Source organism: Urocitellus parryii, chromosome 6 (genome assembly GCF_045843805.1).
Source record: "Urocitellus parryii isolate mUroPar1 chromosome 6, mUroPar1.hap1, whole genome shotgun sequence".
Classification (NCBI taxonomy): Eukaryota; Metazoa; Chordata; class Mammalia; order Rodentia; family Sciuridae; genus Urocitellus; species Urocitellus parryii.
Window position 1 is genome coordinate 148,657,036 of NC_135536.1, and position 21,992 is coordinate 148,679,027.

Consider the following 21,992-nt stretch of genomic DNA (forward strand, 5'->3'; position numbering starts at 1 on the left):
AGAGGTGTGGTTCCTATGCAAATACTATGTCATTTATATGACTACTTGAGCATCTTGGGATTGGAATATGGTAACTACTGGGCTCTCAGAACCAACCTCCCATGGATACCAATGGTTAACTTTTAATCTGTAGGTGTCCACTGTTGTGTTTTTAGTTTTACTTAGAAACACACAACACTGCTGTGAGCAATGCATTTCCACATAGAACTCTGAAAATCCTGAGGCTTTTATCACATGTTAAAGACCAGAAAAAAATTTGAACTTGTAAAAATGTTCTGATTTATTGGTTTATGCTCTAGGAAGGAAGAAATTCCAGTTGGCAGGCATTTGTGTCTGAAGATAGAGTAATTAGAGTGGGGCCAAGCATAAAGGAGTTGGCTCCTCTGCAGGCACCCCCACCAAAGCTGGGCACCAAGAGGGTGAAGCACCTCCACACCTGGCCACTCCCAGCCCCTCATTCTGAACCCCTCACAGCACATTCTCCTGATTTACAGAAGATAGCAATCAAAGTTATTTTTGAAAGGAGAAGGAGGACATGTCAACTCAATATGCTCGAGTTCCCTTTTTGGAGGGCAACAGCATGGACTAGAATGTTACAAATCAGGGAAGCCATGCAGGAGAGAGAGACATGTTTATTCTTTTAATAACACAATTTTCTAAGTTAATTTGACCACAGAACCTAATTTAATTTCTTGACAATTTTTGTCTTATTTCAAATGCCAGTGCTGCAAGCATTCTTGTTTGGGTCTCTGGGGAAGAAAAACACTAAATGTTCCTTCTTTTCCTGTGAACCAGGACAATTTGCTTCAGCTCTTTGTCCATTTCTGCCAGTGAACTAGAGCTGTACTTTGATTACAGTGCTAATTAATGAAATTTCAGAGTCCAGCCTACAAGTGCACGTCTACATAATTAACAAAAGGCGTCTCCGGGGAGAGGTAGATGCAAGGCACTTCTCTGAAGTTACATGGGAGACAGAATCTCTGTGCCAAACTCCTCCCACACCTCTCCTGCGATACCAACATCTTAAGAGAAGCAGCCTTCTTTTCTGTTCGATGGGGGATGCCTGTGCGAACATCTGTAACTTACCAACTGATGCTGTCCTTGGACTTTTCATGTACATAAAAAGGTCTTGTAAAAATCCGCAGGACTGTGGAAATGGGTTCCACTTCCTCTGAAGATAAGCCTTCAGGGAGAGCTTGTGAGGGTGGCTTAGTGTTCTCATTTGACAATTGCCTCCCTGGCAGGAGTTCCAGTTAGCATCTGCACATTCCCATACTCTTAGTCTTCTCTTTTTTTTTTCCCCCCTCTGCTTCTCTCATCAGGATGGCACATATGTGATTAAAAAAAAATTTAAGCCCATACTTAAAATAGACTATTTCACAAACAATCTAAGCATCTGTAGCAGAGGCAACAGGGGAAGTAACAGAATATGATGAATCAGAGACCAAAATAAAGGTGAAATAGCTGATGATAGACATGAAAAACATGTAGGCTTTTTTTTTCCCTAAAAATCTAGGGAAGGTTATGAGACTTGATTATATGATTTATACAATAAAATCCTGTCTTCTGGAATTAGATAATTTTTTCTTAAATATTTTACACACACACACACACACACACACACACACACACACACAACCCAAATAAAAAACCTTGGTTTAGATCGGAAACGTCCCCAATCTGTGTCACTATTGGAAAGCAGTGGACCCTTTAAGAGGTGGAGCCTAGTGGTAGGAAGTTAGGTCATTGGGGGCAGTCCCATGGAGGGGCTATTAGAACCCTAGCCCTTTACTTTATCCCTCTTTGCTTCCTGGCTGCCATGAGGTGAGCAGACCTCCTCTGCCGTATACGTGTACTCCCACCATAATGTGCTGTGCTTCCATGAGCCCAAAACCATGGGGCCAACCAATTATGGACTGAAACCACTGATTCCATGAACCAAAACAGACCTCTCTTCTTAAGTTAATTATCTCATGTATTTTGTCCCAACAATGGAAAGTTGACCAACACATCTAGATTCTCATCAGATTGGGGATTTTAAAAGAATAAATACTTTTCATGTCTGTTTCCTTCCGTCGCCATAGTGCAAATACTAAAAGGTGATTTTAAAACAAAGAATGCTACAGCTCTGTGCCTTCACCAGCCACATAAATGCATTTCCTATACCACGTGCCTGTGTTCTAATGCACTTTAATTATGTGAAAAGTGAAATTCAGAAATGCTGATCAGTCATAATGGGCAGGCTTTAGGCCATAAAATATATTGAAAGTAATGCAGGGATAAAATAGTCTGTCAGTTTAAAGGTGGAAATTTAGAATCTAATGAGCTTGGATGGAATCAAAAGAACAATCCTGCCAGTAGTCTTTATGATTTAGGTGTCTCTGAATTCTCATATGCAGGGTAAAAGCTGGTCAAGCCCAGTCTTGGGATGATTCAAGTCCTGGAACAGGACAGGGGATGCTGGAGTGAGGCACACCCTACCCCAGCAGATTTGGTGGGACTGACCTTCCCACAGATTCAGTAAGTGCTAGAGGAATACAATGTATCATCATTAACTATAGTCACCTTGCTATTAGTAGATCTCTTGAAATTCATTTCCCCTTATCTAACTGTAATTATGTATCCTATTACTGATATCTCCCCAACCACCCAGCCTCTGGTAACCACCGTTCTACTCTCTACTTTTATGAGATCATCTTTTTTTCCACATATAAGTAAGATCACGCAGTACATGGTATTGTATCCTTGAAAAATGTAAAGAGAGTGGATGTTAAGTGCTCTTACCACAAAACTGATAGCTGTGAGAGGTAATGCATTTGTTAATTAGCCATATTGAACCATTTCACGATGTATGTATACTTCACAACATCCTGTTGTGCAGTACAAAAACAATGCTATCTGTCAATAGGAAAAAAAAAAAAAGAGTGCTTGAAGTCAGGGCTGACTGCCAGGCTGCTGGCATAAAGTGTAGCATCCCTGACCTAACATCTCTCATGTCCACTTACCAAAGGTTTATTTTCCCATTTCCTAGAATGGACTTGTACTAAGGAATGCCAGGGTGAAGTGGGTCATAGTTTTGAAGTTACTGGGCCAAGGGCCAGGCCCTGTGTGGAGAGGGAGTGTGGAGTAGCCTCAGGGCCTAAGCCATCTGGCCCCAGTGAACTTTAGGCTGTAAGTCTCCAAGTTGTCCAAGATCTAGGCCCAGGTCAGGGAAGGCACTCGGGATGGCATCCAGTGCCATGCAAGGAGGGTTAGAGTGGGGACTGATAAGTGGCTCTTCTGTCATGAAGAGGTTCCCTAAATGGACTGCCTGTCCTCTGCCCACCCTGCCTGGTGTTTCCTGTGCATGACACACAGTGAGTGGGTTTGAGAGATGGTCAGTCTTATTCTGAAGCCTGGAATGACATGGCATGACCACTACTCTCCATTAGCTGTACTGTGGAGTTGACAATGTGCAGATTTTTGTAATTTTATCATAGAACAAATGAGGGCTGTCCCATTTATAGTAGTATTAGAAGCAAAATGAAAAAGTCTCCTAAGGGAAGGACTAAAGAAATATATTGACCTTTACTTTTTCTACAATTATGCATTAATTTGAACAACTTCATATTTTATTTTATTTTTTTCAAATTTTTTTTAGTTATAGATGGACACAATACCTTTATTTTATTCATTTATTTTTATGTGGTGCTGAGGATCGAACCCAGGGCCTTGCACGTGCTAGGTAAGCGCTCTAACACTGAGCCACAACCTAAGCCCCACATAACTTCATATTTTATAGAAGATCCTCTTGTATCACACATCATCTAATCTTATATTGAGGAATAATACTTGTACAGTTTATTGATTTCACTCTAGGACATATATGGATATATTTGAAGCATAAGTGTGTTAGTCAGCTTTACATCTATAACAAAGTACCTAAGACAATCAACTTATAGAAAGACAAAATTTTTTTTAGCACATAATTTTGAAGGTTTTTTTAGCATAAAATTTTGGAGGTTTCAGTCCACAATTTTCCTTGTTCCTCTTGGCCAGTGGGGAGCAGCACACCATGGCAGAAGCACATGACAGTACAAAACCATTTACCTCATGGCTGGGGAAGAAAGGGGGCTGAGATCCCATTATCTCTTGAAGTACATGACCCCAATGATGTGAAGATGTCCCATTAGATCCCACATCTGAAATTTTTTGCCACCTAATCCAGTAGCACCAAGCTGAGGAGAAAGCCTTTAACACATGGGTTTTTAGGAGACAACCAAGTCCAAACTATAACAAAAAGTATCTGTTGAAATATGCTTAGGAAAGAGACAAATTGAAGTGCTAAATGATCAGAGAAGGATTTATCAAGCCTGTTTGAAAGGTAGCCAAAATTTGTAGTAATCAGGTATAGTAGGACACAGACATAAAGACAACTGTCTTGAAAGAATAGTTTATTATTTATGGTTTCCACACCATGAAGAGCCACACGAACAGGTACCAGGTAGTCAGGAGGCAGAGGGGTGTAGGGCCAGAGCCTTTATTGTGACTTCTATGTGAAGAAACAGATAATCAAGTTTGAACAAGTTTAAGATTGGCAAATTTAAATAATTTTGGTGGGTTTTGGTTATATGGAAGGTCCCTAGTTGTCCGAGACCTAGTCCTGAGTTGATTTAGGACAGGGGAAATATTGGCTGGATGTGCGATAGTTAGATAAAGGGGATTGTTGGGGGTATAGACTATGGGTTGATTGGTTAGCCTACAAAAGGGGGCTTGCAAGCAAGTTTTTTATTATCTGTGGGAATTAGCTACCCCTGGGAGGGGTAGCCTCTCCAAGGTTAGTAAGGCTCCAGGATGTCAAGGCAACATAAAATACAGAAAATAACTTAATACTAAACCTTCTGGAAGCATTGACAATCCAGTCAAATTACCAAAATGACATGTTTATGCCCAGCTTTTTAGTGCCATAACTCTCTGTCCATCCTCCACTTCTGTCAGTTGTGAGCAGTCACTGTGTGCCAAGCCCTAGTCCTCAGGGAGTTTGCACTCTGATGAGGGTGCACCTGCTACAAGCACATGTGGAAAAGGAAACTCATGTTTCAGAGACACTAGCTCTCACTTGAGAATGAAAAGGAAGATGTCTATGCTGAATCTTGGGGAGGAAAAAGGTCCTTTCCCTGTATTCTTTGCCTCAGTTAATGGCAACAGTGTGAGACAGGCATATCCCAGGGGGAGGAATCAGCCTGTGAGCAATCAAACTCAAAATGCAAGTTTCTTTGTGTTTCTCACCATCCCTCGAAGGTTTCCTTATGGACATGTGTTATGGTTTGGATGTGAGGTGTCCCCCAAAAGCTCATGTATGAGACAATGCAAGAGGGTTTAGAGGAGAAATGATTGGGTTATGAGAGCCTGAACCCAGTCAGTGAATTAATCCCCTGATGGGGATTAACTGAGGGGTAACTGAAGGAAGGTAGGATGTGGCTGGGGGAGGTAGGTCATTGGAGGTGTGCTTTTGGGGTATATATTTTATACCTGGTGAATGGACTCTCTTTCTCTGCTTCCTGGAACCATGTCCCCAACTGCTTTCCTCTGCCACACTCTTTTGCAGTGTTGTTCTGTCTCATTTGGGGCCCCAAAGAATGGAGTCGGCTATCTATGGACTAAGATCTCTGAAACCGTGAGCCTCAAAATAAACTTTTCTTCCTGTAATTGTTCTCTTCAGGTCTTTTGATCATAGCAGCAGCTGGGAGAATCTGAAGCAGGCCCCAAGATCTACTCAGTCTTCAGCAATTGATTCTCACCAGTTATATGTACATTTTTGATAAATCATCCATGTTAGCTCAGACATATCCCACAAAATTATTGGGTTAGATAGGAATCAAGAGATTAATGAGAGATTAATGAAAATGTTTTCATAAGTGGTAGATTCCCAGCAGTGTTAAAAATAGGGTCTACTTCATCAAATGATGCAATCAACAAAGTGAAAAGGCAATATTTACAAAATATGTATCTGTTAAAAGGTTAATATCCATCACATATAAAGAACTCTTCCAATTTAACAATAAAAAGAGAACCTAATTTAAAAAATGAGCTTGGATGGAATCAAAATAACAATCCTGCCAGTAGTCTTTATGATTTAGATGTCTCTGAATTCACATATACAGAGAAGGATATGAATAGAATTTTTCCCCAAGAAGATACACAAACAGCCAAGAAGCATACAGTGGTATGTAACCTCACTAATCTTTAGGGAAATGCAAATCAAAGCCACAATAAATTACCACCTCACACCTATTAGAATGACTATGGTAAAAAATTTTGAAACACAGAAGGTAACAAGTGAGGCAAAAATTGTAGAAATAGGGATCCTTGTGTACTACTGGTGAGAATGTAATATGGTACATAATCTGTGGAAAACAATGTGGCATTTACTCACAAAATTAATAGAATTACCATATGATCCAGTAGTTCCACTTATGGGTATGTACCCACAGGAATTTAAAGTAAGAACTGGAACCAATATTTGTACACTCCAGTGTGGGAGACCAATCTTGCACATGCCTGAGTCACACTCCCTGTCTGGGTGCTGAGGTGCTTAGTCGCAGAAATGTGGCAGAGCTTTCCTCACCCTTCTGGGTTCAAGGGTCGGTGTCTCCTGCTTAGGTGTGTCTTGCTACAGTCCCATGGGTGAAGCTATGCTCACCTGTTCCTTTGTAATATAACCCCTTGCCCTGTTTAGGATAGAATCTTCCATGGAAGTGCCTTGTGTGTCCCCTTCTCTTACTGTGCCCTTGGGTGTGGCCTACCCAGTTGTCAGTCAACCTGCTGACAATGGACGTCATGAAGATAGACTCAGCCCCCTGAAACCTGAACCCTTGCCTCATTTGAATAGCTTCTCAATAAAAGGGGTCAGAGTGTGCTCTGGCTCTCTCTCTTTCTGTGGACCCTTAAGGTCAGAGGAGCTGTCACAGTGACCCCAAAGAAAAAGATATTTGTGTCTCTTGTGTTGTTATTTTGTGCAGCCCAGTTAGCCCAGTTCAACTGGAGTAACCCCTGAGCCTTTTAGTCTCGAGAACTGAAACCTGGCACTCGTGTTCATGGGAGCATTGTTTACAACAGTCAAAAGGAGACAACCCAAGTGTCCATCAGCAGATGAATGGATAAACAAAATGTAGTATATTCATAAATGGAGAATTATTCGACTTTTAAAAGAGGGAAATTCTGACACACTCTACAACATGGACAGACATTGAGGACATTACATTTAGTAAAATAAGACAGTCATGAAAAGAAATACTATATGATTTCCTTTATATGAGGTACCTAGATTGGTCAAATTCAAACAGAAAGTAGAAAAGAGAAAGGAAGGGGAAACTCATACTCAATGGGCAAGTATTTCAATTTTGCAAGATGAAAAAATTCTGGAGATGGATAGTGGTGATGGTTGCACAATAACGAATGTATTTAATATTGATTGGTACACTTAAAATGGTGAAGGTGGTAAACATTGTGCAATGCGTATTTGCCACAGTTAAAAATCAGGTTTTATAAACCCATTCTTTCATTAACATAATGATAACAGTGATCACATCGGTAAATAATGACACTGATACTGTGTTTTTACCTCTGTGACCTCATCTGGTCCTCAGGAGGGTCCCAGGATCCTGCAGCTTGGAAAGGTGAAGTGGTCTGTCCTGGACCACTTTGTGGTACTGCTAAGCTCCTCTGCTTATGATAAGATTTCACCCCAACAGACCCATCATAAGTTGAAAACATCCTTGTCAAAAAAAAATGCATTTAATTCACCTACCCTACAGAATACCACAGCTTAGCCTAGCCTTCCTTAAACAAGCTGAGGACATGTACATGAACCTACAGTTGGACAAAACCATCAAACACAAAGCCTATTTTATAATAAAGTGTCAATTATCTCGTCATTTACTGACTTCTGAAAGTGAAAACCAGAAGGGTGATGTGGCTGTACTTTTGCACCATTGTCCAGTTGAAAACTCCCAAGTTGAATCATTGTAAGTCGGGGACCCTGGTGTGTCCACTGTGCATGCCCCAGCCCACAGTCACTGTGGCCTCTCTCCCTCTCTGTCCTGCTCTCCCTCCCTTGAACTTGATAACACCTTCATCTCCAGGCTTAGCCGTCCCCTGCTGCTGTCCTTTTAGGAGTATCTGAAGGTCACCTCTCTATCTCATTTGTGCTTCTATAAGAGAATTGCAGAGTCATTGCATCCCTGTCTTTTTGTTGTACAAGCCCTTTCTACTATGAGACAGGCTGATGTGCCATAAATCAGGGGGGCGGGATAGCTTTTAAATACTCCAAAGAGATTCATGAAAAATTACTGTGGCTTCATTTGCAAAGCTCTGCTGTGTTTTTTCCAATGACCCCAACACCAAGGGGCATTCTTGAAATAAATCTGTCAGCTGCCTGCATGCCCAGATGTCGAGGTCAAGGAACTAATCAAGAGGTTTTCAGAATTTTTCTTAGAATTAATCACAAACTCAGTGAAATAACTGATGGAAAAGATTTATTTGGATATCTATTCCTTTGGGCTACTGAAGGGTTATTTTATGTAATAAAGCATGCCTGCCAGCCAAACCTATTTCCCTTCCTTTTCCCTGGACGATCCTTCACTGAGGAAACTGTCTTGTTATTTACATTAGCTACTTCAGTCTCAATGCCAAGCCTAGAAGTGTGATTATATAATAATTCCTTGCATGTTTATGAAGTGTGGGAGAATGAACTACACTTGTCCTTCACTATCCTTTGGGGATTAATTCCAGGATACCCCCACAAGCACACATATACTAAAATCCTTACATGCCTAAGTCCCTTACATAAAATGGTGTGGAATTTGCATATAAACTATGCACATCTTTGTATGCTTTAAGTCATCTCTAGATTGTTTCCAATATTTAACACAATGTAAATGTGTTGTAAATAGTTGTTATATGTATTGTTTAGTGAATAATGAGGGGGGGGAAAGTCTTATTTAGTACAGATGTAATTTTTTTCTTCTCACATTTTCAACCAGTGGTTGGTTGAATCTGCAGATGCAGAGTCCACAAATATAGTGGGCTGACTGCATATCAAGAAAGTTGGGCTTTTATATAGTTGAGAGCAGCAGAGAGACAGCCAAAGCCAAAGATGAGATTCACAAGCCTAGACACCAGGTTCTGAGCCAATCTTGCCTCCCTGCCCATGGTTTATGACATGATGAAAACTTGACAGAGTAGAACTTGACTACTTTGTCTAATATAGTTCATAGAAAGAAGAAAAGAAGAAGCAATTATTTGGTACATTTCTTATGGTTTCTTTTGGTTAGTTTCCAAATCAGAAGAACCTTTTCAGGAGTTGGGGAGTGATCTGTCCATCACACACATTCCTGGCGTACAGTGTTTGCTTGGCCAGGGGGCAGGCCTATGATCCCAGCTGTTCCATCTAGCCATTCCAGGATTTGGAATCTTTAGTAGAGTAACTGATAGAAAGGGAAATAAGGGTTTTTCACTCCAGCTGTGCATCTAAAGCAGATAGTAAGCATTTCAGGCCACCTAAATTTAAAAAAAATTTTTTAATTGATTTTAAAGTTTACTAGTACTGAGTTGTTAGCATTCTCTTCTCATTTTTAATTCTCTCTACATGTGTATGTGTGTCCCCTTTCTCATTCCTAATGAACGTTAAATTTTTGTGCATCTCCTAAAAATATATCTGGGGGTTCAAGATCTTTAACCCAGGAACTTAGCAGCCTGGGGGCAAATGTGTCGCTGGTTGCTTCAGCCCCAGGCCTGGCTAGCTGGGTGTACCCCTGGCTTTGTCCTGGTCTATCTTTTGTTTTGTGGCCTCTTAGCTTTGGAGATTTGCTTTTGCTTTTCAAGGGACTCCACATTCCATGTCAATGCAACCATTCTTTTTACATTGTCCTGGATATTTATTGTTTTGACTTAGATCCTTAGTAAAAGATATTTTACTTTTTATATGAGACAGCGAAGGATGAATAGTTCATTATGCTAGCACCTTTATTAAGCAAACAATCATTTTCCTACTGAATTGAAATGCCATTTTTCATATATTCCTGTAGATAATTCTATTTCTGAAATTATCTCACTGATCTCTGTTTTGAAGCCATTGCCTTAGTGTTTTGAATATAGCATCTTGATAATACCTTTAATATCCATCCCTCCTATTGTTACCCCTTTTCAGGATTTTCTGGGTAATTCCTGAACAGATGTTATTATGTCTACAGGACTTTAAAATATTTTTCCCTGTTCTAGTCACTGATTCTTATTTGGAATGCACATGAATCCTTAGGAAGGATCACATTTTTAGAATCCTGCAACTTTCCATTCAGGAGCAGCCTATGTGCCCGCCCTGATCCAGGCTGGCTGTTTCAGTCAGGGTTCTCAGTTGTGAAGGAGCCAACTGCAGCTGTTTTTTCCCCTAGAAGGAATTATCATAGAACTTCCAGTGGTTCACAGAGCCTCCAGGACAACAAGAAACCAAGTTTGGATGTAGCCAGGAAAGGAAGGAAAATCCAAATTGTACCAAAGAACTGCATTGAGGGTGACCCCACTATTTTGGTAAAACCTAGTGCCAGCATATGACAACCAGCTGCCAAAGGAGAAGGTACCAGAAGATTGAAGGAAGAGGCTAACAGATCCAGGATCTCACAAGCACAGTTTATTGGAGACTTTCAGACAGAAGTGTGTCTTGGTCAGCAGTGAGATTAGTGGATCCCTGTATTCCAAGGCAAGAAGAAGGGGTTTATAAGCTAAGCCAGACAAAGGTGGGACACAGCCAACTGGAGCACACATGGCCTCTCTCAAAGTGTCTATCATCAGTTAAGAAACAGTACCAGCATCAGTGGTTGGTATAAGTCACACAGCATCAGTGATTGATATAACACACACAATTAACTGTCTAAATGACTTTTTCCTATGACTTTGTCCTGTGGGTTTCGGGATGTATGTCAAGGTCACCTATCAAGCAAAATAGTGGTTACAACCAAGATGGCTATAGTCATGTCAAATTGTGTATCTACACCCATCATCACCACCTGACCAAGACCCCTCCAGCAGGGTGTTGATGACCTTGTTGACTCTGAGCTCTGAACCCTGCCTCCTGAACCTCAGTCCCTTTCCCCCTGAAAATAGAAGGTGTCTGCTGTCCCTTATGCCAGAATGGAGTCTGCTCAGTGCCTGGTTCTTGTGACCAAAGCTCTGTCTGAAGTTTGATAAAGTCCTGTTCCATGGGTGGAGCCTTGTTTCATAAGGCAGGCTGGAAGGACATTTCTGGAGAAGGCAGAAAACAGAAGGTGGGGGATTCCCTAAACCCAGGAGGAGGCTCATTATTAGTGGTTGGCCAGATTGAGTGACCTACACTCATTATATCTGAGTTCTTGCTCTTTAATAACATTTAAGTACAACTTCACCTAGATTACTTAATTTTCATATTTATTTATTAATTTATATTTATTTTTACTGTGAATGTAATTTTTGTGATATTTGTTCTGACTAATTTTTACTAGTATTGCATTTATTATAATTGGTGTAACTAATACTCTCATTAATTCCATCAGTTTTTCAGTATAGACTATTAAGTTGTTTTAGACATTCAATCATGCCATTTGAATGCAAGCAGGTTTATAATTTGTACAGTTTATAATGTTTTCTTATCTTATTGAATTAGCTAAAGCTCCCAAAAGAAAGCAAAATTGTGTTGATAATTATGGATATCTGAAAAGGAAAGTCACTTTTAAAAAGCAATGGCAAATACAGATAAGGACAAGAATGATAAAGCCCACAGGAACACAATGAAGAGGCTTATTTGTAGGTGTTGTTGCAGCCGGCCCAGTTGAGAATTCAGAACGCAAAGGGAAAATCTAGGAACCTTATCTCAAAAGCAATGGATGCAGTGAGCAGGTCTTGCAGAGGGAAGTGGCCCCTTGGATGAGAGCCTCCACATTTCTTGGGTCTAAGAATGCTGCATTACCCCACATCCAGTGTTTATAAGTAGCAGACACATGGATGCATGAGGATTTCACAGCATCATATTTTGTAATACTTCATGCAATGAAAAAACATTTGTTACACTTATAATTGATCAATATTTATCTGAATAGCATTAGCATTTTGAGTTGGCTGGTAAAAGACAGTATTTATTGAAAAGTAGGGCACCTCCTAGTCTAAGGGAAATCATTTGTTTCCCATTATAGGCTATTTTGAATAAAATTGCATAGATTTTATTGATTTTCTTTTTAGTCATTTTACCTCTAGGTTTTTATATTTTTAAAATCCCCTGTCTTCCCAGGCATGGGGTAACTCTGTTCTTTCCTGTGTCACTGAGACTCTCCTGTATCTCTTGGTCTAACACTGTTTATTGAAATGCTTGGAATGTTGTTCTTTCCATCCATGGTTTTTAATTTTCCAAGCTGCTTTTATTTACTCAACATTTATTGAACACCTACAATTTATTAAACACCACAAATACAGTGATGATAAGATATGTAAGTATAACTGGATAAAATAAGTGTTGAGTAGAGGTAGGACTGGAAACCCAGAAGAGACCTTAAAGACAGAGCTGGAGTTGGGCATTGATGGATGAGTAGGAGTTTGATACCACAAAATAAGACAGGAAATTTCTGACCATGAGAAAAGCATGAGTCAAGGTGCAGAGCTATAACATATCTCCCTGAACAAATCAGTTTGAGTGATTTTCAGCGTTTTTCTATAATTCACCTGCCATTTTCTGGAATGCACAGCTAAGCTTTCTTCAAATATACTTTTTCTTTTTTTACTCATTGCTGTTAAAATAGGAATTTCAAGGAATTCCTGATGGTGTCCTTCCTGGCCTTGGTCAATAGAAATTGTGTTTGATTTGTTACTTAAGGGTAACTGAAATGGGATGCTTTGCACTGAGCCATCTTCATGCATCCTTAATCATGTCTCTCGGGACTGCCCTCGAGGTCCCAATGCCATATTAACGGAGAGGTAACGGTGGGGTCTGTCTGTGTTCCTCCGTCTAGATCAAGTTTGACAGTGTGGAGGTGTGTGTCTGCTGTGAGCTGCAGCACCAGTCATCTGGCTGCAGCAACCTCGGGGAGACGCTGAAGCTGAACCCACTGCAGGAGAACTGCAACGCTGTGAGGCTGACCTTGAAGGTGACCGCTGGGCGCTGTTTGTGCATGCGTTTCTTCACCCCATGCTTTACAGACATTATGGGAAGATTTATTAGCATACAGTTTCCTTTCAGCCCATAATTCATCCAGGTAGATTCAATACCAGAGGCAATGTCTTTCAGGGGAACATTTTAAAGGATTATAGATGTTCATTTGGAAGATGTTGCTTTCTGGATAGTGTTTTCCATGTTTACCTTTCCATTTTCCTGCCACTGACATATGCAAAGTGGGATGTGGATATTTAAGAGAGTTTTTCTTTTTCTTTTTTTTTTCCTTTTTACAAATGACGATGTGATGTATTCTATTGCTTTTCTGACATTTTTGCTATAACATCATCAGAAAACACATGGGTGTTTATTTTGCTATTTAAAGGGCATTTGGAGAAAAATCATTTAATCTCTCATGGCAATCTGTTTTCTTGTAAAATAGCTGATCTTAAGAAAAATGACATGGAAAATTTGTTCATATTATTCTGTTTATTTATTTATTTTTGTTGCAAGCAATTTTTTAAATTTCTGAAAACCAAAATTGGCTATTTAAAAACACATATGAACAATGAGCTCAATCTTTACATTGAATGCAATTGTGCTAAAACTTTTTTTTTTAACGAAAGACATGACATGCTCAAAGGAACTCTTGGTTGGTGATAGGATTATATTTATAGTAAATAGTGAGCTCTAGTATGTGTACAGGAAACACAGTATGTAGGGGAATGGAGGCTTCAAGAAAAGCCACATCAAATCTGGAAAGAAGGAGGGGACATGCGGCCCTCTGGAATTTGACACCTGTGATTATAGTTTTCCATTGGTGGTCAGTAGATGGCAAATAAGCAAAGATGTGCAAAGGATGCACATAATCAATGTGGTAAGAGTCTGCCTGGTTCTGCAAACCTGGCTTGCTTGGAATGGAAATACCCAAGCTCTGGGTCCCAGCATCCCACAAGATAAAATATAAAATTGCATAGATTTTATTGATTATTATCACAAGAGTGATAATTCAGCAGGGTTGGGGGCAGCCAGAAGCAAAACAGTGCAGGACGCCCTCTCTTATGGTTCTAGGCTTTTTCTTACTGTCCCAGATTACATACCACCACAGTTGATGCCTCACTACATCTGGGACCTGCTCAGCCCTTCAGAGCCCTTCTTAAAGGGACAAAAGCAGTCATTGCTCAGATCTCCTTCTGGCAACTCCCAAGTTACCTAGGCAACTGGGTAACTTTTCATATTTAAAAAAATATATAACAAAATAATAGGTAATTATAATGCAACTACTCATTTCCTGGAAGAGCTAATAAATCTCCAAGGGAATCTTTCTACTCTCTAGGCCACTTTGTGTGTTAATCAACTTGATGTCATTATAACAGAATCCCTGAGATAATCAACTTATAAGAGAAAAGTTTTATTTTGGCTTAGTTTTGGAGGTTCCAGTCCATGAGTGAGTAGCTCCTTTTGCCCTGGGCCTGTGGCAGGGCAGCACATCATGGTGGGAACTCATGGCAGAGCAAAACCACTCACTTCCTAGGAAACCAGGGAGCAAAAGAAAAAGTGGAAAGGACTGGGCTCTCACATCCTCTTGGAGGGCACACTTCCAATGACCTAGGGACCTCCCAAACTCTATCTCTAAAGGCTCCATTGCTTCCAAATAGCATCCCTTTGGGACTGAGCCTTTAATATGCTGACTGTTGGAGGGAGACATACCAAACTGCAGCCATGTAGGATGCAGTTAAACCTGTAAGTCACCTCCCACTCTTCAGCTATGGGTATGTTTGGCTAATTCCATAAAAGCCGTGGAGTTCTCCTTGGCACCTTGCTTACTCTGTGGGACCCAGGACACACCTTCATCAACCTCCAGCCCCTGAGAAGGTGACTGTAGCTTGAAAAGTAGTGACGGTGTTGGAAAAATAATACCATCTGTAAGAATGCAGACTCAGGCCTGTGGCAAGCTGGTGACTTGCAAACTTACCCTTATTCACTACTTTAGTACCTGGATGAGAAAAGCATTTGGTGTAGTGCAGCCAAAATGGAATAAAGTGAAGAATACTCAAGAAGATCATGTCAAGATGGCAAGCCTAGTTGGCTAGTCTAGCCTATTCAGGGGCTCTTCCTGGTGGATGTTCAAATTGCCTGGGAAAAATGGTAAGGGTTGAAGGCAGAAGAAAGAGTATTCCAATATTTTATTGAATACTGGAACTGGTGACATGAGACTCAAAGGAGGCAGGATTTATGATTGAGTTGGGAGGCTGATTTTGCCTAGAAATTGCAGCTTAGGAATTAGAAGAAGGGGCAGCCTGCTCAAGCCCCCTAACTGAAGGCTTATACAGGGGAACGGGGTCTGAGTTTCATGTAAAATTAAGAGGCCTGTTGGAAATGAGTCCCTATCTATAGTTTGTTTCTGTCCTCTAACTTTATTATTATCTAAAAATGCTTTGACTATCCTAAGTCCTTGCATTTCCATATAAATTTTAGAATCAGCTTGTCAATTTCTACAGAAATCCTGCTGAGATTTTTTATTTGAAATCCATACATCACTTTGAAGAGAATTGACATATTCATGGATGTAGCTCTCCATTTATTTAGTCTTCTTTTATTTTTTAACATCCGTGTTGTAAAGTTTTCAGTATATAGATTTTAGTCTATTTTATGATATTTATGCTTAAAGTATTTCACATTTATTGATGCAATTTTAATGGTATTTTAAAATCATCTTTTATTAACTGCTAGCATATAAAAATTTGATGTTTCTTTCTGGCTTGTATCTTGCAATCTTGCTAAACTCACTTATTAGTTCTAGTAGCCTTTTTTGTATGTTCTTTTGAATTTTCTATGTAGAGAATCATGTGATATACACAGAGGCAATATTACATCATCTGTTCTGTATTAGGGTTCTCCAAAAAGACAGAACCAATAGAATATAGGTAGTTATATGTATTTCAGAGGGATTTATTAGGGGAATTGACTTACATGATTAAGGAGACTCAAAAATCCCATAAGAGGCCATCTGTAAGCTGAGATGATGGGATGCTGGTAGTGTGGTTCAATGCAAGTCCAAAGCTGAAGGCCTCAGAACCCACATAATTTTTCCCCCAGTATAGAATTCTTGAGGAAAATTTCCACCCCACCAAGTTTTGTAGATGAAATGCTATTCTCTTTTGCAGTGAGTATTTATTTAGGGAAAAATTTTTAAGTTGGTCTAATTCTTTTTTCCTTTTATGTATGTTGTAGCCATTTGAAACTATTTCTGGCTCTTTAGCTTATCCCTGCATGGTACGATTGTTTTATCTAGTCCTCTTCTGGTTGCTGAAGGCCATGAGAACAACATATATATATATTTCCAAGCTAGAGATTTTAATTGTGGGATGAGATTCTCCAGAGCTCTTTTTCCTCCAACTACTATCCTATCAGAGATACCATAAGGAGTAAAGCCTCCTGCAACTTACTCACGCTGGTTGTGTAGCATGAATGAGAAATAAACCTTTATTGTTTTAACCCACTGAATTTGGAGGAATATTTGTTACTGCAACATAACCTAGCCCATCCTGTCTGATACAGGGCAACATTTTTCTTTTGGTTCAGATTTCAAAGGTATTTTTTGATTATCAAGTTTATTAGATTCACTATAATATGTGTTTTTTGATATGTCTTGATACTTATCAATCTCTATCAATTTTCCCATGATACCCAGTGTCCTCTTACAACCTATGAATTTGCATGTTACTTTATTTGAGAAAAAATTTCTATAACTTTATATTTGAATCTTTTTGACCTGTTTCAAGATAACAGTGCATTTCTTGGACCACTTTTATCTGTCTTTCATAACTATCATTTTTTTCTCTAGTTTTTTTAAAAAAGTCTTCCTTTTCCACCTCATTTGGCTGTATTTCTAAAACCTCTCTCCCTAGCTATATTTTCTGCAGTGATCATTGCCTTTTTGCTCTGCTGTCACTGTGATATTGAGTTTTGGCAGCTCCCTTCTCAACTTTCTGTATCTTCTTCATTTGTTCAGTGAGCCCTTGTACCTCTGCTTTGAGCCCTTAGATTATAGCAGCTTTCTTCTCTGGCCACAGTTTGCATTCATGGATGTCTCCAGCTAGTTAATTACGCTGGAGCTTTCTATGTGTCTCATATCTTTCTTAGATCTCTTCTGTGAGATACATGGACACATCAAAGCACTAAAGCACAGTCGCGATCCTTAATTGCTCACTGAAGCTTTATGCTCCATTTAAATAGGCTTTAGATCAAATAGGATTTCGTTCTTCCTTCTCATAATCATAGAAGCCCTGAGAGTCAGATAGATCTAAATGCCATGTTAACTAGTTTCCTTGTAATTGGTGGTGCGGTCACCCTTTTTTTTTTGGGGGGGGGGGGATACCAGGGATTGAACTCAGTGACACTCGACCAATGAGCCAAATCCTCATCCCTATTTTGCTTTTTATTTAGAGATAGAGTCTCATTGAGTTTCTTAGTGCCTTGTGATGGTGGTCACTTTGAATTTAACATTCTTCTTGAAAAGTGCTTCAAACCATGTTGTGATTGATGACATTCCCTGCAGTAAAGGGGTCTTCTGCATAGACCCAGTGTTGCTTCACTGGCATTAAAACTCTTAGGTACCAGAACAAGCATAGGTAGTAGGAAATGGAGTCACTCTGGGATGGGGCTGCTCTAATTCTATATACAGAGTTCCATGGGAGCCCCTGCTTATATAACATTTGCAAAATGTTCTTGACACTTAGCAAAATAAAAGGCTACAGGAAATGTTCTCTTCATTACTTTCTCTTGCTCTCTCCTTTTTGGCCAGCAATTAGAGCGGGTTCATTGATCTTTTCCATAGTCTCATTTGAGCTCTATTTATCTGGTTAGTAACACTCTATGTCTAAATTTCCATATTAAATTATAGATTATCCATCCTTGGTATCTGAAGGACTCATTTTATGCTGGGAAAATCCCTTATAATTGGCTTGGGAGTCAAAGCACTTTGATTTCAGTAGTGTTTGAATTAACTGGTGCTGACTTAATGAGATTTGTCTAACTACCCACTGTTAGGCTGAACCCCCTTCCTACTTCCCTCCCTACCTTCTGAAACCTGAAATATTGTACAGCCACAATCCATAAAGGCTGGGGTTGCGGGGGGGAGCAGAAATCAAAGTGATGAAGAATATATTTGGAATTCAGAATATGATGCAGATGTTGTTTCAGTCATCCTTCAGATTGTTTTTTAATTTGTTTTGGTGGCTTGGAGGCCCTAACATTCCTACGTCTCTTTTCTGTGCTTTCTACTCAACACTCCTCCTGGACTCTCTGAATCTTTAGCAGAGAACTGCTGGGGACACACAAACCCCTCTGGAGGGTAGTGATGGTCTCTTACCATGATAACAATGTCTCAGGCGTGATCAGGTTTTCTGCTCGACCCTCACCCTCACTCAGAAAAGGACATGAGGGCACATGGGCCTCTACCATGCCAGCCATGCAGGGATTCTCACATTTGTAGAGCTGAGGGGATGGGACATTTGTTCTGTCGTCCAGGTACCCCCTTGTGTGGGTGAGAAGGCTGCAGCTGGAGGGAGGTCAGGCAGCTCCTCTTGGGACCTAGGGCAAGTCTGGGTGTCTCCTTTGGGGAGCTGTCAGAGACCCATGGCTCTGCTCCCTCAGGAAAGGTCCTGGCTGTGGGCATCTTATCATGAATAATCAGAAAATAGCTTCTAAAACTTAGGATTCCAGCATCTGCTTTCCCAAAGCCCTTGACAATGGTGGGGAAATGCTACTGAAGGAGAAAGTACCTAGAGCCCCTTTCCAGAAGGAGTCTAGGCTTTTGTGAGATAAGGTGACAAAAAATTAAAAGATTTTTTTAAAAATTGATATTTTAATGGTCATTTTGCCAAGTCAAACTTAACACAATGCAGACAAATTTTCTGATCTGTATGAACAGATTTTTTAAAAGTCACAAAAATCAGAATTAGCTGGTGGAACATGCTGCTCATATGCCAATATTGTGTCTGTCCCAACTTTAATTCTTTGCTACATTCAAGAATGTCATTATGGTTTTATTACAGTGATACAAGTCTAATTCACAACAGAGGGAAATATCTGTTTCTTCTTCTTTCATGTACCTGATTTAATTTATTGAGTCACACTAAACCAAATTACCCAAAGAAACCTTATCAATGAACTAGGAGATAAAAGTTTCCCAAGAAATCAATCAGTTATTAAGTTTATGTACTTTCTTATCTTAAAAATGTTTTATCTTAGTCCCTAATTAAGTTAAAAAGAGCCAAAACAATTCCCTAAAAAACACCTACTAGACACCTGAAAAATAAACTCATCATTTAATCTTGAGTAAGTTCTTAACCATGCTAACGAAATAAAAATGATTTTGCTAATAAATGAATGGTCCACATTTTGTGATAAAACTTGCAGCATTTATTGGTAGTATGAACCCGCAAATGCACACACACACCACACAAGGCACCCATGTGCACATGTATACTCGTACATGTCACACAATGCAAACACACCCATGCACACACATGCATGTATAAGTGCACACACATAACACTCCTAGAAATGAACTTTCCATATTCAGAAATGGGCAGCTACATAAGACAGATTTGCTGCATCTTTACACAGTTTAAAAAATTCACCCCTTGGGGGTGAATGGGTCCTTCTGGCCAGGTGGGATGTGGTCAGAGATGAGAAGGTGTCAAATTCCTGCTACCCGACTTACACTAGCTACCACAGGCCCCATGTAAGGGAGCATCCAGAAATATTTGGCTCTCCTGACCATTGAGCACGACCCAGCCTGGAAGGCAGCCTCCTTGGTATAAGAGAGGGTGCCTACCATGTCTCTGAATGGCATCTCTGTCCCTGGTTTCTTCCTCCCACCCTCTGATTCTACTGGCATCCACTTTCCCCTGTGTGGTGGAGATACTGAGTTTGGTCTGACATCCACACCCACAAACCCATGTGGCATCTGTATAGTCACCCAACTTCTAAAACAGTCATAAGAGAAGGCAGTTGACCAAGGAGGTCTGTGACTTGTCTGTGCCTGCTGAGTGAAAACTAGGTTCAAGATCTTCAAATGCTGAGATAAAATATTTATAGTGACATACTTACAGCAATCATATCCTCTTCAACTCCAAGAAAGGTTAGTGAGTAGAGCGTTAAAGGCTGACCAGGTGTGGACAGCCTGACTGGACTGACTTGTGATGTTTCCAGCCCCCTGTAGGGCTTGTGGGTGAGCTTCAGGTGCAAGCACACCTCCACACACAGTTGGTGAAACACTGGACCAGTGTAGGAGGGGCCTGCTCACTGCTCAGGATCAGCACCTCTTTTTTCCCTGTGGGGAGGGAGGGATATCTCTAAGTCTCCTTCTCTTTCCATGGAAAATACATGACACTCCAGAGAGATGGTCCACAAAGGGTCCTGGCATCTTATGCTCTTAACCCTGACTCTGAAAGCTGGCTCCTCCACCCCAACACAATGGCCTCCCCCAAGGTTACCACCTGATTAGATCATTTCCCTGCACTATGCTACCTCCAGGATCTCTCCAGAACACCCTGACTGTCAAGCCTTGGCCTCCTCTCCTTCTTACATTTCTAGGTTCTAGTCTTTTAAGGATAAGAAAAACTAAAGCATTTTCCTGCTGTCACAGATCACTCAACATAAGACTTCTGACACCAGATGTGTGGTGGTGGTTTCCCCACACACCAGGAAATTCTCCAGGGAAGATCAGTTGGGTATCCTCTAATTCAATGTGATTCTGAAATTTACCACCTGGTGATGGTGTCAGATCCACAGGTTTAAGACTCAATCTCCAACTGCCCCACTTCAGTTGTCAGTTGTACTCCAAGTTCCCCTAACTCCTATACTTATCTTCATTCACATGAGAGTGATCACAAATTATAATTATGTATTTACATGACTTTTTTTGGGGGGGGGCAGGTACCAGGGATTGATCTCAGGGGCACTCAACCACTGAGCCACAGTCCCAGCCTGTTTTGTATTTTATTTAGAGACAGGGTCTTGCTGAATTGCTTAGTGCCTCGCTTTTGCCGAGGCTGGCTTTGAACTCACGATCCTCCTCGTCCCTCAGCTTCCGGAGCCACTGGGATTACAGGTGTGCACATCTGCTCCCAGCTCTGCATGACTTTTTATTGACATCTGTGCCTTCATAAACTATAAGATCAGTGAAGGCAGAAAAGAATCTTTTTTTTTTTTTTTTTTTTTTTTGGCTGACATAGCTTACAGCATGGGGGATGACAGCAGTGACTCTGATTTAGAAATCAGTAAGAATTTTTTTTTTGAGCAAGAGTTTTTAATTTATTCAGTAAAAATTTTTGAGCACCTCTTCTGTGCCTGGGTTGGGTGATAGGAAATGAAAATATTGAATTATAAATATTTTCATTGCTGCCCTCTCTTCTTAGTGTGAGTTGTTATTTTGTTGAGTGGGGAAAAGGGTAAAATTTGAGGTTTTCATATTTGGTGTGTGTGTTAGGTATAAGAAATATAGGAAGTGGGAAGATGTGGAGAAATATTTGGGTTTCTATTGCTGAATGATGTAAGATACATGCAGCTCTAGAAACAGTGATAATGCTAATAGGGATATTTGTCCACAAACACACATACCCTACCTATAATCCTATAGAATACCTATTAAATTGGTACTCAGGATTACATTGGACATTAATGAAGGGTATAGCAACCAGTCCTTTCTAGAGTATTCTAGAAATTTCTGATAGACATATTGTTTATAAGAGCCAAAGAAAGAAAAAAGAACCCAAGTTACAACTCAGCTCTTGGAACCTTTCTAGGAAGTCAGTGGAAGATGTACTGTGTG

The 21,992-nt window shown here is 40.2% G+C and overlaps 1 protein-coding gene across 3 annotated transcripts in view; it reads left to right on the forward strand.

Moving 5' to 3' along the window:
• The window catches only part of Entrep2 (endosomal transmembrane epsin interactor 2), a 406,888-nt gene that overhangs the window by 326,995 nt on the left and 57,901 nt on the right, over positions 1 to 21,992 (forward strand). For 2 of the 3 annotated variants that reach the window (XM_026406972.1, XM_026406973.1), the window contains exon 4: positions 13,011 to 13,145. The exons of the other annotated variant lie outside the window; for it this stretch is intronic. In XM_026406972.1, coding sequence (XP_026262757.1) covers positions 13,011 to 13,145 — 135 coding nt within the window. The remainder of the gene's footprint in view (positions 1 to 13,010; positions 13,146 to 21,992) is intronic. 3 annotated transcript variants of the gene reach the window in all.